At 45.6% G+C, this 17,741-nt stretch overlaps 2 protein-coding genes across 2 annotated transcripts; both read right to left on the reverse strand.

Moving 5' to 3' along the window:
* Positions 1-3,279: 3,279 nt before the first annotated feature.
* Positions 3,280-6,889, reverse strand: LOC120062565 (putative monooxygenase p33MONOX). The gene is made up of 4 exons (XM_039012634.1): positions 6,517-6,889; positions 5,622-5,761; positions 5,220-5,407; positions 3,280-5,026 (listed from the first exon to the last, which is right to left on the reverse strand). The coding sequence occupies exons 1-4, from the start codon at positions 6,709-6,711 to the stop codon at positions 4,845-4,847; spliced, it is 705 nt and encodes a 234-aa protein (XP_038868562.1). The 5' UTR covers positions 6,712-6,889; the 3' UTR covers positions 3,280-4,844.
* Positions 6,890-11,587: 4,698 nt separating this feature from the next.
* On the reverse strand, positions 11,588-15,193 carry LOC120062567 (putative monooxygenase p33MONOX). The gene is made up of 4 exons (XM_039012636.1): positions 14,826-15,193; positions 13,931-14,070; positions 13,529-13,716; positions 11,588-13,335 (listed from the first exon to the last, which is right to left on the reverse strand). The coding sequence occupies exons 1-4, from the start codon at positions 15,018-15,020 to the stop codon at positions 13,127-13,129; spliced, it is 732 nt and encodes a 243-aa protein (XP_038868564.1). The 5' UTR covers positions 15,021-15,193; the 3' UTR covers positions 11,588-13,126.
* Positions 15,194-17,741: the final 2,548 nt, after the last annotated feature.

Raw genomic sequence — 17,741 nt, forward strand, 5'->3', positions numbered from 1 at the left:
CCTGGGTCCGGTCAGATCAAAGTGGGAGGCAGGAGATCGTACCAGGAGAACAAGGAGCGCAGTCAAGCACAGCACTCATTCTCCCAAACCAAATGAGGGAAGCAGACAATAAAGCCCTTGGAGTTGGATACCTTGTTGAGGAGGATAAACTGTACCTCATGACTTCAATCAATTTCTCAAAGAGGAAAAAGAAAATGAGAGTCGGCTAAAATCTCCTTGATGAAGAGGTGAGAGGGAAAACTCCAAACCCACTGACGAGGAGAGAACTGCTGAGCCAGGTAGCTAGCCTGTATGACCCAATAGGCCTCGTCACACCTGCCAAACAAAAGGGCGCCATTCTTGTCAGAAAGGCGTTTCAGGAAGTTGGAGGCAAAACTCTGACCCGAGACACTTGGGACAAACCTTTGTCTGAAAATTTGAGGGAAGAAGCCATCCAATTCTTTGAGGAATAGACACGTCTTGGCCAAATCACCTTTCACAGAAGCCTCACACCAGTCAACTGGATTGGAAAACCTTGGGGAATAACATTCTCTGATGGAAGTGACAAGAGCTATGGAGCCGTAGTGTACTTAAGATGGGAGACCCAGCAAGGCATCAAAGTCAGACTGGTTGAATCCAAAGCAAAGCTCACACCATTGGACCAAAAGGGAGAACCAGTAAAGCTGAAATCTGCGGTGCTGTCTATGCAGCACGACTTCGAAAGTACGTTGAAAAGCACAGTCGAATAGAAATTGAACGATGGCTCCATCTACTGGACAGTCAAACTGTGTTGGGAGAGACAGCTATGGATATCAAACTTTCTTTGCGAATAGAGTTGGAGAGATCCAGAAATCCACATCCGTAGAAGACTGGTGGTGGATCCCAGGAGGCCTGAACAGTGCTGACATCATAACAAGAGGGGCAGCCCCAGAAGACCTCCAGGAAGATTCCATGTGGCAGGATGGACCAGCATTCCTGAGGCAACCTGTGAAATTATCTTTGAAAGACAGGGTCCTGAAAAAGGGACGTTTCTTTTTTTGCTGAGTTTACAACCCAGGGGTCCTAGTACCCCTTGTTGGGAACCATTGCAATAGCCTGTCTTACAGGGGTGTTTCTGCCTGGATGAGCAAGCATAAATTATTACTGTTGACACACAGAGCCTGTCAGTAACTGGTGAGAGATTGATCAGGATTGTAAACATAGAATAGCTCATGTCAGTCAGGCCGAGGAAGAAATGGATTCTGCCCTTTATCACCAGGAAACAGACTAAGGGAAGGTGTGCCCCTGTCAGACTGGTGCATTGGCACACTTTGACTCGCCATTGCAGGTGAATGATCAGAAAGCCTAATGGGTAAAGTGTTGGTTTTGCCCTTCAAATAAATATTGAGACAACTATGCTGGAAATGCAGCATCCTATCTAACTATTGTAATGGCTGTCACAATACCCCATAATGTCAAAGTGGAATTATGTTTTTATAATTTTTTACAAATTAATACAAAATTAAAAGCTGAAGTGTCTTGAGTCAGTTTGTATTTATTATGGATCCCCATTAGTTTCTGCCAAGGCAGCAGCTACTCTTCCTGGGGTTTATTATGGATCCCCATTAGTTCCTGCCAAGGCAGCAGCTACTCTTCCTGGGGTTTATTATGGATCCCCATTAGTTCCTGCCAAGGCAGCAGCTACTCTTCCTGGGGTTTATTATGGATCCCCATTAGTTCCTGCCAAGGCAGCAGCTACTCTTCCTGGGGTCCAAACACGTTAAGACACTTACATTACACATAAAACAAAAGATAAAACATTACATAAAATAACACTGTCACACCACAACACAAAATATATACCACTATACAACATTACAATGCACGTGTGTGTAGACTGCGTGTGCTAGCACTGGTGTGCGTATGCGTGTGTCTCTTCACAGTCCCCGCTGTTCCATAAGGTGTATTTTAATCTGTTATCTGATTCTACAGCTTGCATCAGTTATCTGAGGTGGAATAGAGCTCCATGTAGTCATGGCTCTATGTAGTATTGTGCACCTCCCGTAGTCTGTTCTGGAATTGGGGATTGTGAAGACCTCTGGTGGCATGTCTTGTGGGGTATCAATGGGTGTCCGAGTAGTTTAAACAGACAGCTCGGTGCATTCACCACTTACAAAGACAAGCAGTGACGAAGTCAATCTCTCCTCCACTTTGAGTCCTGATAGACTGACATGTCTATTATTAATGTTGGCTCTCCGTGTACATTTAAGGGCCAGCCGTGCTGGATCAACAACATTGTAGTTACTCCACAATACTAACCTAATTGCCCTGTAGGTTTTTGCTCCAACCCTAATCTAGCACACCCGATTCTAATAATCAGCTAGTTGAAGGTAAATCTCCAGGAAGGTAAATCTCAGGGTTGAAGAACTCTGCTGTACAGAATAAAAATATTCCGAAACATGCAAAAAATGTGGCAAAGGAATCAACTTTTTGTCCTGAATAGTGTATTGTTTATGGCAAATACAATAGATTACTGAGCACCACTCTCCATATTTTCAAGCATAGTGGTGGCCTGCATCATGTTATGGGTATGCTTTTAATCATTAAGCACTGGGGAGCTTTTCAGGATTAAAAAAAAATAACTAAATGGAGCCAACTAGAGGAAAACCTAGTTGTCTGCTTTCCACCAAACACAAGGCCAAATCTATACTGGAGTTGCTTACCAAGAAGACAGTGAACCTTCTGAGTGGCCAAGTTACAGGTTTGACTTAAATCTATGGCAAGATCTGAAAATGGTTGTCTAGCAATGATTAAAAAACAATTTCACAGAGCTTGAAGAATTTTGAAAATAATAAATGGGAAAATGTGCCACAATCCAGGTGTGGAAAGCTCTTAAGACACTTATCCAGAAACACTCAGTTGTAATGAATCACTGCCAAAGGTGCTTCTACAAAGTATTGATTCAGGGCTGTGAATACATATGAAGGCACTGTATATCTTTGCACTACTCATAATTTCACTCTGAGCCTTGTGCCATCTAGCGTCCAAGTGTCAAATCAGCAAAAGTTTCACAGCTTAAATACTTAACCAAACAGCACACCCTAGTGGAGGATTTTAAGAGTGTGGGATGTTAGACAATCATGCAACATAAAATACACTCGTTAGCAACCCCATTCCCCCCCCAAAATGTTAATCTTTAAATCGACTGAAGCTGTTTCATAAACAAAGTATGCCCTGTCCTTTTATATGGTGGGGAGGGGTCTTCCCGGCCCTTTAGAGTTAACCTTTAAGAGAAATAACATTCAGACCAGAAACATGGGAGTCATTTCGTTTGTGTTGAGTTTATTTACAGCTGAATTCAGTGGGAAAAGCGATCCCTTGTGCAACGAACTATTGGAATTCATAAACATCTTGCAAAAACAGCATTGATTCTAAAGTAATAGTTAATATAAAAAACACATTTCAAATGACTACTTCAATGCATAGGCCTTCATATCAATATATTCTTAAAGCATTACAGACTTGTATATGGAAATATCATAACACACCATTTAATAGCAATAACATAATATCTGGATTTTTATTATTTATTTTTTTAAATTCCAGGTTAGCAGTAGCCACGCTCTCATCCAATAACTAACTTAAGTAATAGTACTAAGACTGTCAAATAAAAAGTCAACTGATATGGCAGACGTCAGAAGCAAGCTTAGGCACAACATCAGTAATACCACACTCACTGCTCCCCCCCCAAAATAACTATACAAAACTATCAAACTACAAAAGCATAAGACTGTCAGAGGTGATGGAGTCTAGAGTGAAATTGCATTGGCTGGGGGCTGTAGTGCTTTTAGCGAGAGGGAGTTCAATATAATGAACCATGGCGGTTTTTGTCAGTCAGAGCAGGGAACTGATTGAACCAGTACCTCTGCTTAAGGAGACAATATGACAACATCTCCTCTGACGCCCGGGATCCTTCAATTCAAAGTCCCATTAACTGGCTCTGCAAATGTTATGTCAAAATACATTCAGTACTCACCACAATATCACGTTTCACAGAGCAACTATCTCCATCCTTCCGTTACGCACAGTATGTACTTTCAAAAAAGGTAAAAAATAATAGTTTTTGACCAAATGCGCATGCGCCAAATCCAATGACTCATTACTGCCACACACAGGTCGGCTGATCCAGCAGCAGTACAGTATCCCGAAACACATTTTTAGGAGGTAAACGCCATGCGTAACGGCAGTAACGACGATAGTTGCTCTGCGAAACGCCATATTGTGGTGAGTACAGAATGTATTTTGACATAACATTTGCAGAGCCGGTTAATGGGACTTTGACTTGAAGGATCCTGAGCGTCAGAGAAGATCTCGTCATATTCAGGGTCTCCTCAAGCCCAGGTACTGGTTCAGTGACTCATGAGACATCACGGTCTCCTCAAGCCCAGGTACTGATTCAGTGACTCATGAGACATCAAAACCACCATTTCAACCTCATGACATCGCAGACGACAATGGCAACCGGGCACCATATGCCAAAGCACCCAGAAACTGAAGAAGTGACCCTCTTGAGGCGAGGTGGTTGGAAATACTCCATTTGGTGCTTTAATTGGACCAAGGAGGGTTGGCCCTAAAGAGGGAGATGTCTATAGTAGGTTCACCATCAGCAGGAATAGGGTCAGGTAGAACAGTAAGGTTTAGGGAATAGGGGGAAAGTTCTGTAGCTTCTCCATTTTCTCCGTCTCAGGGCTTCCATAGAGGCCGAGAAGACAGAGGAGGGTAGTAGACCAGCTACTGGCCGACAGGGGGCGACGGGGGGCGAGGGTCGGTAGAATTCAGGAGAAGGGGCTCCTGGGGGTATCAGAATCCTGACGGTGTCAGGACGTTCATGTCCCGGGGTTTGAGTTTGTGTGGGCGAGTCTGGGGGGGTCTCTTGCCCTCGATGCCGCTGATCTCGATCTTGGGGGGTTGAACTTGGCGGGGTCATCCACCATGAGGTTGACCTGGGTCTTAATGCCTTCCATGGTGTTGGACTTTGGCACGCCAAAGTACGACTGTAGTGTGAAGCCTGAGGGACAGCAGAGGAGACAAGAATGTTACTCAACTGACAGAAAGGTATATAATCAATATAGCAAAAACGGCAACATCCATTACATTCCAAGTTATTTTTAAAAGCATTCTCTCTCGGGAACACAAAGTCCACAATGACAGCTCAGCCACCATTCATAATAATAGAGACTCCTGAGGGACTGATTTCTCACCTGTGTTGGTTTCTGAACCAGGGTCAGTAGAGGACTTCTGTACTACTGGGCGAGAAGTTCCAAAGAAGCTCCACCTCTCCCCTCCTGCTCCTCCTCCCTCATTGCCTCCCATTTCTGGGCTGAAGTTAGGACTGCCGAGCTCCGGTGTGGTGAGAAACGGTGCTGGACTCAGGCTGTTGAACCAGCTCCTGTGCCCCCACACACATTAACGATATTAGAGACATGGAACAGTTGTACACAAAAGTGCCATCTGAAACTTATCTTTGCATCTATTGCTTATTCTGAGGAAAGTGGAGAAGTTCTATTCTACTACATACTTGGGTTGAGTATCAGTGGAGAAGTTCTATTGTACTACATACTTGGGGTTGAGTATCAGTGGAGAAATTCTATTCTACTACATACCTGCGGTTGAGTATCGGTGAGGCGTGGGGACTGACGCTGGGGGTAACGGAGGGGGTCCCGGAAGGGGTGCCACAAGGGGTGGATTGTGCTGATGTCGAAAGCCTGTCCTCCTTGAAGTCCCCGCTTGGCATTCTCAGCTTCTGCAGAGACAAAGAGGTAGAAAGATGCAGCTTAGAGATGTTGTTCAGTAGCTCCCTGTCTGCAGCCCATGAGGGAGAGAGAGGTGTGTGTTTTGCAAGACATTTACAGACAACACACATGACAAGAAGACACAGCAGGATTGTGACATTGAGGTGAGTCAAATGATGGCTGGCCACAAACACACAAACCAAAGCCCAGTTTGGCCTGTCCCCCCCCCCCCCATTTGTTTCTGTGTCAAACTAAGGGTTATTGGAAACCGTTGACTGCCCTTAACCTCAGTCAATGGGAGAGATAGCCACTCAGGGGGCTCTGAACAGAAGGATTGAAGATTCTCTGGTGGGCCAACAGGCTACAAATTCCACTGGACCGGCACAAAGACAAATGGCCTTCTAATAACCCTCTCTACGCAGGGATCCCATTCCCATCAGTCCAAAATTAGAAGCTCACTGCATATCAAGTATTTTTTATTATGTGTATAACTCAAACGCATCAAGAAAGGGAGTGTTCTTCCTAGGCCAAACAAGACAGGCAAAACACCTGTCCTGCACCCACCCAGAAAGAAACCAAATCACCGTCAAGACCTGTCACAAACATCCCTATTACCCATATTATCCATAGCAGGATAAGCCTGCCAATATGGTTCCCCAGCTAGGTAGCAATATTCACAGAAGATTAGGCAATCTAGAGAGTTTCCCAGCTAATTCCATAGTCCATAGAACTATGCTATAGGCTAGTGAAAAAGCTCCAATCTTACCATTTTGAGTCTGTGGATTTTGGTTACTACCATCTCTGGAACGATATTCTCAATGTTCATCATCCTCCATTCTGTCGGGGAATATTGGGATGAATATCCCGTACCTCTGTATGTACAATGCTCCTGCATTCTCTCTGTCTGTTCTCCAGGTTGCAATCCTTGCTCTTGAGTTCTGCTCACTGTACTGCTCATCATTCCAATGTGGCTGATGCACTGTCTGTCCCCTCTTGGTTTGCTCTGCTCCTAACATTCTATCTAGGGGTTTCCTCTAGGGTTTCAGCACCTGGCCGAAACATAACCTTTTGGAACCCTGCCTGTCGAATCCAAATCTGGTGTCGACCACGGCTCCAGACGGTTGGTCAGGGACCACATGTTTATGTCACACCCATGAACCTGTCAAAGACCCAGGAGGGGGGTAAATCTCTGACCACCAAGGTTAGAACCAGAAGATATCTCCTTAGAGTGAGGGTCAAAACGCCCATAGGCACGGAAAGAGCTCATGAGCTTATCTGCTATGGTTTGAATGAAATTGCCAATATCCACAGAGTCATCAAACCTGAGCAACTCAAGAAGTTCTTCCCAAAAGTCAATCTAGGAGATCTGAGCAGACCGGAGAGTATTGAGCTACTGATAAGCCACCGCGAAGGAAGACTTGCTCCGCAAAGAGTGAAGGTGATTGGAGACCTTGTCTTGTGGGAAGGCCCGCTAGGAAAGACTGTTGGTGGAGCACATCCAGATCTGTTTGAAGAAGTGGATATAGCCGCACACAGGTCTGAAACACACTTTGCTTGATCCATGAGAGCAACCGCTGTCAAGTATCAAGAGATAGCTAAGCTGTTCACAGCTGAAACCAAAGGCACAGTTGCTCGCAGAGAGTTCTTGGATTGGTGGAAATGGGACAGCATTGGAGCAGCTTGCGACCCAAAGTGTGGAGGACGCCGGTGCGGCAACTGTCAACCAGGAGGCAAAGAAATGACTCTGGGTGAGGAAAGAGAGCTGGAGATCATAAGGAAAGGCCTCACCTACATCAAAGCAGATGCTCACAGTGATGAACCCCACTGGGACACAAAATACCCCTGGATTCAAGATCCAAGTTCCCTTCCTGACAACAGGAGTGGGGTGGAAGCCACCATCTTGAGAACAGAAAAGCAACTCAAAAAAGAGCCAGAGTGGAGAATAGCATACACAGCTCAAGTCCATGAAATGGTGGAGAGAAGAGCAGCGAAGAAACTCACCAAAGAGCTCATTGCCAGCTGGAAGGGGCCAGTATGGTATGTCAGCCACTTGGTGGCGGCAAACCCGCACTCTCTCACAACACCTGTGCGACTGGTATGGAACAGCAGCCAGAAGTTTAGAGGGGTCAGCATGAATGACCTTCTGCTGAAAGGGCCTGATGTCCTCAGTCCCATCCGAGCAGTACTACTCAGGTTCAGGAGAGGCGTCCATGCTGCCCTCGGCGACATTAAGAAAATGTACAATTCTGTGTGGTTGGAAGACCTGGAGATGCACCTTCACAGATTTCTCTGGAGAGACACTGAGGAGGAAGAGATTGAAGAGTATGCGATCACCAGAGTCAACATTGGCGATCGACCAGCAGGGTGCATTGCGCAATTGGCTATGAGAGAGACAGGCAAACTGCCCATGTTTGCTCACCTGGAGGAGGAACGTAGGATCCTTGAAGAAGATACCTATGTCGATGACATCCTGACTTCCCATAATGACTTGCAAAAGCTGGACCAGAACACCAAAAGGGTTGAAGAGATCCTGAAGGCAGGCGGCTTCGTCCTCAAGCCCTGGGTCCGGTCAGATCAAAGTGGGAGGCAGGAGATCGTACCAGGAGAACAAGGAGCGCAGTCAAGCACAGCACTCATTCTCCCAAACCAAATGAGGGAAGCAGACAATAAAGCCCTTGGAGTTGGATACCTTGTTGAGGAGGATAAACTGTACCTCATGACTTCAATCAATTTCTCAAAGAGGAAAAAGAAAATGAGAGTCGGCTAAAATCTCCTTGATGAAGAGGTGAGAGGGAAAACTCCAAACCCACTGACGAGGAGAGAACTGCTGAGCCAGGTAGCTAGCCTGTATGACCCAATAGGCCTCGTCACACCTGCCAAACAAAAGGGCGCCATTCTTGTCAGAAAGGCGTTTCAGGAAGTTGGAGGCAAAACTCTGACCCGAGACACTTGGGACAAACCTTTGTCTGAAAATTTGAGGGAAGAAGCCATCCAATTCTTTGAGGAATAGACACGTCTTGGCCAAATCACCTTTCACAGAAGCCTCACACCAGTCAACTGGATTGGAAAACCTTGGGGAATAACATTCTCTGATGGAAGTGACAAGAGCTATGGAGCCGTAGTGTACTTAAGATGGGAGACCCAGCAAGGCATCAAAGTCAGACTGGTTGAATCCAAAGCAAAGCTCACACCATTGGACCAAAAGGGAGAACCAGTAAAGCTGAAATCTGCGGTGCTGTCTATGCAGCACGACTTCGAAAGTACGTTGAAAAGCACAGTCGAATAGAAATTGAACGATGGCTCCATCTACTGGACAGTCAAACTGTGTTGGGAGAGACAGCTATGGATATCAAACTTTCTTTGCGAATAGAGTTGGAGAGATCCAGAAATCCACATCCGTAGAAGACTGGTGGTGGATCCCAGGAGGCCTGAACAGTGCTGACATCATAACAAGAGGGGCAGCCCCAGAAGACCTCCAGGAAGATTCCATGTGGCAGGATGGACCAGCATTCCTGAGGCAACCTGTGAAATTATCTTTGAAAGACAGGGTCCTGAAAAAGGGACGTTTCTTTTTTTGCTGAGTTTACAACCCAGGGGTCCTAGTACCCCTTGTTGGGAACCATTGCAATAGCCTGTCTTACAGGGGTGTTTCTGCCTGGATGAGCAAGCATAAATTATTACTGTTGACACACAGAGCCTGTCAGTAACTGGTGAGAGATTGATCAGGATTGTAAACATAGAATAGCTCATGTCAGTCAGGCCGAGGAAGAAATGGATTCTGCCCTTTATCACCAGGAAACAGACTAAGGGAAGGTGTGCCCCTGTCAGACTGGTGCATTGGCACACTTTGACTCGCCATTGCAGGTGAATGATCAGAAAGCCTAATGGGTAAAGTGTTGGTTTTGCCCTTCAAATAAATATTGAGACAACTATGCTGGAAATGCAGCATCCTATCTAACTATTGTAATGGCTGTCACAATACCCCATAATGTCAAAGTGGAATTATGTTTTTATAATTTTTTACAAATTAATACAAAATTAAAAGCTGAAGTGTCTTGAGTCAGTTTGTATTTATTATGGATCCCCATTAGTTTCTGCCAAGGCAGCAGCTACTCTTCCTGGGGTTTATTATGGATCCCCATTAGTTCCTGCCAAGGCAGCAGCTACTCTTCCTGGGGTTTATTATGGATCCCCATTAGTTCCTGCCAAGGCAGCAGCTACTCTTCCTGGGGTTTATTATGGATCCCCATTAGTTCCTGCCAAGGCAGCAGCTACTCTTCCTGGGGTCCAAACACGTTAAGACACTTACATTACACATAAAACAAAAGATAAAACATTACATAAAATAACACTGTCACACCACAACACAAAATATATACCACTATACAACATTACAATGCACGTGTGTGTAGACTGCGTGTGCTAGCACTGGTGTGCGTATGCGTGTGTCTCTTCACAGTCCCCGCTGTTCCATAAGGTGTATTTTAATCTGTTATCTGATTCTACAGCTTGCATCAGTTATCTGAGGTGGAATAGAGCTCCATGTAGTCATGGCTCTATGTAGTATTGTGCACCTCCCGTAGTCTGTTCTGGAATTGGGGATTGTGAAGACCTCTGGTGGCATGTCTTGTGGGGTATCAATGGGTGTCCGAGTAGTTTAAACAGACAGCTCGGTGCATTCACCACTTACAAAGACAAGCAGTGACGAAGTCAATCTCTCCTCCACTTTGAGTCCTGATAGACTGACATGTCTATTATTAATGTTGGCTCTCCGTGTACATTTAAGGGCCAGCCGTGCTGGATCAACAACATTGTAGTTACTCCACAATACTAACCTAATTGCCCTGTAGGTTTTTGCTCCAACCCTAATCTAGCACACCCGATTCTAATAATCAGCTAGTTGAAGGTAAATCTCCAGGAAGGTAAATCTCAGGGTTGAAGAACTCTGCTGTACAGAATAAAAATATTCCGAAACATGCAAAAAATGTGGCAAAGGAATCAACTTTTTGTCCTGAATAGTGTATTGTTTATGGCAAATACAATAGATTACTGAGCACCACTCTCCATATTTTCAAGCATAGTGGTGGCCTGCATCATGTTATGGGTATGCTTTTAATCATTAAGCACTGGGGAGCTTTTCAGGATTAAAAAAAAATAACTAAATGGAGCCAACTAGAGGAAAACCTAGTTGTCTGCTTTCCACCAAACACAAGGCCAAATCTATACTGGAGTTGCTTACCAAGAAGACAGTGAACCTTCTGAGTGGCCAAGTTACAGGTTTGACTTAAATCTATGGCAAGATCTGAAAATGGTTGTCTAGCAATGATTAAAAAACAATTTCACAGAGCTTGAAGAATTTTGAAAATAATAAATGGGAAAATGTGCCACAATCCAGGTGTGGAAAGCTCTTAAGACACTTATCCAGAAACACTCAGTTGTAATGAATCACTGCCAAAGGTGCTTCTACAAAGTATTGATTCAGGGCTGTGAATACATATGAAGGCACTGTATATCTTTGCACTACTCATAATTTCACTCTGAGCCTTGTGCCATCTAGCGTCCAAGTGTCAAATCAGCAAAAGTTTCACAGCTTAAATACTTAACCAAACAGCACACCCTAGTGGAGGATTTTAAGAGTGTGGGATGTTAGACAATCATGCAACATAAAATACACTCGTTAGCAACCCCATTCCCCCCCCAAAATGTTAATCTTTAAATCGACTGAAGCTGTTTCATAAACAAACTATGCCCTGTCCTTTTATATGGTGGGGAGGGGTCTTCCCGGCCCTTTAGAGTTAACCTTTAAGAGAAATAACATTCAGACCAGAAACATGGGAGTCATTTCGTTTGTGTTGAGTTTATTTACAGCTGAATTCAGTGGGAAAAGCGATCCCTTGTGCAACGAACTATTGGAATTCATAAACATCTTGCAAAAACAGCATTGATTCTAAAGTAATAGTTAATATAAAAAACACATTTCAAATGACTACTTCAATGCATAGGCCTTCATATCAATATATTCTTAAAGCATTACAGACTTGTATATGGAAATATCATAACACACCATTTAATAGCAATAACATAATATCTGGATTTTTATTATTTATTTTTTTAAATTCCAGGTTAGCAGTAGCCACGCTCTCATCCAATAACTAACTTAAGTAATAGTACTAAGACTGTCAAATAAAAAGTCAACTGATATGGCAGACGTCAGAAGCAAGCTTAGGCACAACATCAGTAATACCACACTCACTGCTCCCCCCCCAAAATAACTATACAAAACTATCAAACTACAAAAGCATAAGACTGTCAGAGGTGATGGAGTCTAGAGTGAAATTGCATTGGCTGGGGGCTGTAGTGCTTTTAGCGAGAGGGAGTTCAATATAATGAACCATGGCGGTTTTTGTCAGTCAGAGCAGGGAACTGATTGAACCAGTACCTCTGCTTAAGGAGACAATATGACAACATCTCCTCTGACGCCCGGGATCCTTCAATTCAAAGTCCCATTAACTGGCTCTGCAAATGTTATGTCAAAATACATTCAGTACTCACCACAATATCACGTTTCACAGAGCAACTATCTCCATCCTTCCGTTACGCACAGTATGTACTTTCAAAAAAGGTAAAAAATAATAGTTTTTGACCAAATGCGCATGCGCCAAATCCAATGACTCATTACTGCCACACACAGGTCGGCTGATCCAGCAGCAGTACAGTATCCCGAAACACATTTTTAGGAGGTAAACGCCATGCGTAACGGCAGTAACGACGATAGTTGCTCTGCGAAACGCCATATTGTGGTGAGTACAGAATGTATTTTGACATAACATTTGCAGAGCCGGTTAATGGGACTTTGACTTGAAGGATCCTGAGCGTCAGAGAAGATCTCGTCATATTCAGGGTCTCCTCAAGCCCAGGTACTGGTTCAGTGACTCATGAGACATCACGGTCTCCTCAAGCCCAGGTACTGATTCAGTGACTCATGAGACATCAAAACCACCATTTCAACCTCATGACATCGCAGACGACAATGGCAACCGGGCACCATATGCCAAAGCACCCAGAAACTGAAGAAGTGACCCTCTTGAGGCGAGGTGGTTGGAAATACTCCATTTGGTGCTTTAATTGGACCAAGGAGGGTTGGCCCTAAAGAGGGAGATGTCTATAGTAGGTTCACCATCAGCAGGAATAGGGTCAGGTAGAACAGTAAGGTTTAGGGAATAGGGGGAAAGTTCTGTAGCTTCTCCATTTTCTCCGTCTCAGGGCTTCCATAGAGGCCGAGAAGACAGAGGAGGGTAGTAGACCAGCTACTGGCCGACAGGGGGCGACGGGGGGCGAGGGTCGGTAGAATTCAGGAGAAGGGGCTCCTGGGGGTATCAGAATCCTGACGGTGTCAGGACGTTCATGTCCCGGGGTTTGAGTTTGTGTGGGCGAGTCTGGGGGGGTCTCTTGCCCTCGATGCCGCTGATCTCGATCTTGGGGGGGTTGAACTTGGCGGGGTCATCCACCATGAGGTTGACCTGGGTCTTAATGCCTTCCATGGTGTTGGACTTTGGCACGCCAAAGTACGACTGTAGTGTGAAGCCTGAGGGACAGCAGAGGAGACAAGAATGTTACTCAACTGACAGAAAGGTATATAATCAATATAGCAAAAACGGCAACATCCATTACATTCCAAGTTATTTTTAAAAGCATTCTCTCTCGGGAACACAAAGTCCACAATGACAGCTCAGCCACCATTCATAATAATAGAGACTCCTGAGGGACTGATTTCTCACCTGTGTTGGTTTCTGAACCAGGGTCAGTAGAGGACTTCTGTACTACTGGGCGAGAAGTTCCAAAGAAGCTCCACCTCTCCCCTCCTGCTCCTCCTCCCTCATTGCCTCCCATTTCTGGGCTGAAGTTAGGACTGCCGAGCTCCGGTGTGGTGAGAAACGGTGCTGGACTCAGGCTGTTGAACCAGCTCCTGTGCCCCCACACACATTAACGATATTAGAGACATGGAACAGTTGTACACAAAAGTGCCATCTGAAACTTATCTTTGCATCTATTGCTTATTCTGAGGAAAGTGGAGAAGTTCTATTCTACTACATACTTGGGTTGAGTATCAGTGGAGAAGTTCTATTGTACTACATACTTGGGGTTGAGTATCAGTGGAGAAATTCTATTCTACTACATACCTGCGGTTGAGTATCGGTGAGGCGTGGGGACTGACGCTGGGGGTAACGGAGGGGGTCCCGGAAGGGGTGCCACAAGGGGTGGATTGTGCTGATGTCGAAAGCCTGTCCTCCTTGAAGTCCCCGCTTGGCATTCTCAGCTTCTGCAGAGACAAAGAGGTAGAAAGATGCAGCTTAGAGATGTTGTTCAGTAGCTCCCTGTCTGCAGCCCATGAGGGAGAGAGAGGTGTGTGTTTTGCAAGACATTTACAGACAACACACATGACAAGAAGACACAGCAGGATTGTGACATTGAGGTGAGTCAAATGATGGCTGGCCACAAACACACAAACCAAAGCCCAGTTTGGCCTGTCCCCCCCCCCCCCATTTGTTTCTGTGTCAAACTAAGGGTTATTGGAAACCGTTGACTGCCCTTAACCTCAGTCAATGGGAGAGATAGCCACTCAGGGGGCTCTGAACAGAAGGATTGAAGATTCTCTGGTGGGCCAACAGGCTACAAATTCCACTGGACCGGCACAAAGACAAATGGCCTTCTAATAACCCTCTCTACGCAGGGATCCCATTCCCATCAGTCCAAAATTAGAAGCTCACTGCATATCAAGTATTTTTTATTATGTGTATAACTCAAACGCATCAAGAAAGGGAGTGTTCTTCCTAGGCCAAACAAGACAGGCAAAACACCTGTCCTGCACCCACCCAGAAAGAAACCAAATCACCGTCAAGACCTGTCACAAACATCCCTATTACCCATATTATCCATAGCAGGATAAGCCTGCCAATATGGTTCCCCAGCTAGGTAGCAATATTCACAGAAGATTAGGCAATCTAGAGAGTTTCCCAGCTAATTCCATAGTCCATAGAACTATGCTATAGGCTAGTGAAAAAGCTCCAATCTTACCATTTTGAGTCTGTGGATTTTGGTTACTACCATCTCTGGAACGATATTCTCAATGTTCATCATCCTCCATTCTGTCGGGGAATATTGGGATGAATATCCCGTACCTCTGTATGTACAATGCTCCTGCATTCTCTCTGTCTGTTCTCCAGGTTGCAATCCTTGCTCTTGAGTTCTGCTCACTGTACTGCTCATCATTCCAATGTGGCTGATGCACTGTCTGTCCCCTCTTGGTTTGCTCTGCTCCTAACATTCTATCTAGGGGTTTCCTCTAGGGTTTCAGCACCTGGCCGAAACATAACCTTTTGGAACCCTGCCTGTCGAATCCAAATCTGGTGTCGACCACGGCTCCAGACGGTTGGTCAGGGACCACATGTTTATGTCACACCCATGAACCTGTCAAAGACCCAGGAGGGGGGTAAATCTCTGACCACCAAGGTTAGAACCAGAAGATATCTCCTTAGAGTGAGGGTCAAAACGCCCATAGGCACGGAAAGAGCTCATGAGCTTATCTGCTATGGTTTGAATGAAATTGCCAATATCCACAGAGTCATCAAACCTGAGCAACTCAAGAAGTTCTTCCCAAAAGTCAATCTAGGAGATCTGAGCAGACCGGAGAGTATTGAGCTACTGATAAGCCACCGCGAAGGAAGACTTGCTCCGCAAAGAGTGAAGGTGATTGGAGACCTTGTCTTGTGGGAAGGCCCGCTAGGAAAGACTGTTGGTGGAGCACATCCAGATCTGTTTGAAGAAGTGGATATAGCCGCACACAGGTCTGAAACACACTTTGCTTGATCCATGAGAGCAACCGCTGTCAAGTATCAAGAGATAGCTAAGCTGTTCACAGCTGAAACCAAAGGCACAGTTGCTCGCAGAGAGTTCTTGGATTGGTGGAAATGGGACAGCATTGGAGCAGCTTGCGACCCAAAGTGTGGAGGACGCCGGTGCGGCAACTGTCAACCAGGAGGCAAAGAAATGACTCTGGGTGAGGAAAGAGAGCTGGAGATCATAAGGAAAGGCCTCACCTACATCAAAGCAGATGCTCACAGTGATGAACCCCACTGGGACACAAAATACCCCTGGATTCAAGATCCAAGTTCCCTTCCTGACAACAGGAGTGGGGTGGAAGCCACCATCTTGAGAACAGAAAAGCAACTCAAAAAAGAGCCAGAGTGGAGAATAGCATACACAGCTCAAGTCCATGAAATGGTGGAGAGAAGAGCAGCGAAGAAACTCACCAAAGAGCTCATTGCCAGCTGGAAGGGGCCAGTATGGTATGTCAGCCACTTGGTGGCGGCAAACCCGCACTCTCTCACAACACCTGTGCGACTGGTATGGAACAGCAGCCAGAAGTTTAGAGGGGTCAGCATGAATGACCTTCTGCTGAAAGGGCCTGATGTCCTCAGTCCCATCCGAGCAGTACTACTCAGGTTCAGGAGAGGCGTCCATGCTGCCCTCGGCGACATTAAGAAAATGTACAATTCTGTGTGGTTGGAAGACCTGGAGATGCACCTTCACAGATTTCTCTGGAGAGACACTGAGGAGGAAGAGATTGAAGAGTATGCGATCACCAGAGTCAACATTGGCGATCGACCAGCAGGGTGCATTGCGCAATTGGCTATGAGAGAGACAGGCAAACTGCCCATGTTTGCTCACCTGGAGGAGGAACGTAGGATCCTTGAAGAAGATACCTATGTCGATGACATCCTGACTTCCCATAATGACTTGCAAAAGCTGGACCAGAACACCAAAAGGGTTGAAGAGATCCTGAAGGCAGGCGGCTTCGTCCTCAAGCCCTGGGTCCGGTCAGATCAAAGTGGGAGGCAGGAGATCGTACCAGGAGAACAAGGAGCGCAGTCAAGCACAGCACTCATTCTCCCAAACCAAATGAGGGAAGCAGACAATAAAGCCCTTGGAGTTGGATACCTTGTTGAGGAGGATAAACTGTACCTCATGACTTCAATCAATTTCTCAAAGAGGAAAAAGAAAATGAGAGTCGGCTAAAATCTCCTTGATGAAGAGGTGAGAGGGAAAACTCCAAACCCACTGACGAGGAGAGAACTGCTGAGCCAGGTAGCTAGCCTGTATGACCCAATAGGCCTCGTCACACCTGCCAAACAAAAGGGCGCCATTCTTGTCAGAAAGGCGTTTCAGGAAGTTGGAGGCAAAACTCTGACCCGAGACACTTGGGACAAACCTTTGTCTGAAAATTTGAGGGAAGAAGCCATCCAATTCTTTGAGGAATAGACACGTCTTGGCCAAATCACCTTTCACAGAAGCCTCACACCAGTCAACTGGATTGGAAAACCTTGGGGAATAACATTCTCTGATGGAAGTGACAAGAGCTATGGAGCCGTAGTGTACTTAAGATGGGAGACCCAGCAAGGCATCAAAGTCAGACTGGTTGAATCCAAAGCAAAGCTCACACCATTGGACCAAAAGGGAGAACCAGTAAAGCTGAAATCTGCGGTGCTGTCTATGCAGCACGACTTCGAAAGTACGTTGAAAAGCACAGTCGAATAGAAATTGAACGATGGCTCCATCTACTGGACAGTCAAACTGTGTTGGGAGAGACAGCTATGGATATCAAACTTTCTTTGCGAATAGAGTTGGAGAGATCCAGAAATCCACATCCGTAGAAGACTGGTGGTGGATCCCAGGAGGCCTGAACAGTGCTGACATCATAACAAGAGGGGCAGCCCCAGAAGACCTCCAGGAAGATTCCATGTGGCAGGATGGACCAGCATTCCTGAGGCAACCTGTGAAATTATCTTTGAAAGACAGGGTCCTGAAAAAGGGACGTTTCTTTTTTTGCTGAGTTTACAACCCAGGGGTCCTAGTACCCCTTGTTGGGAACCATTGCAATAGCCTGTCTTACAGGGGTGTTTCTGCCTGGATGAGCAAGCATAAATTATTACT

Source organism: Salvelinus namaycush, chromosome 17, assembly GCF_016432855.1.
Source record: "Salvelinus namaycush isolate Seneca chromosome 17, SaNama_1.0, whole genome shotgun sequence".
In the NCBI taxonomy this organism is placed as follows: Eukaryota; Metazoa; Chordata; class Actinopteri; order Salmoniformes; family Salmonidae; genus Salvelinus; species Salvelinus namaycush.

Excerpts from the sequence above, each read along its gene's own strand:
- LOC120062567 (XM_039012636.1), bottom strand. The coding sequence starts at position 15,020 with ATGATGAGCAGTACAGTGAGCAGAACTCAAGAGCAAGGATTGCAACCT. Across the intron at positions 14,071-14,825 it reads AAATCCACAGACTCAAAATG|AAGCTGAGAATGCCAAGCGG; the intron begins GTAAGATTGGAG and ends TTGTCTCTGCAG. Across the intron at positions 13,336-13,528 it reads TGGTTCAGAAACCAACACAG|GCTTCACACTACAGTCGTAC; the intron begins GTGAGAAATCAG and ends GCTGTCCCTCAG.
- LOC120062565 (XM_039012634.1), bottom strand. The coding sequence starts at position 6,711 with ATGATGAGCAGTACAGTGAGCAGAACTCAAGAGCAAGGATTGCAACCT. Across the intron at positions 5,762-6,516 it reads AAATCCACAGACTCAAAATG|AAGCTGAGAATGCCAAGCGG; the intron begins GTAAGATTGGAG and ends TTGTCTCTGCAG. Across the intron at positions 5,027-5,219 it reads TGGTTCAGAAACCAACACAG|GCTTCACACTACAGTCGTAC; the intron begins GTGAGAAATCAG and ends GCTGTCCCTCAG.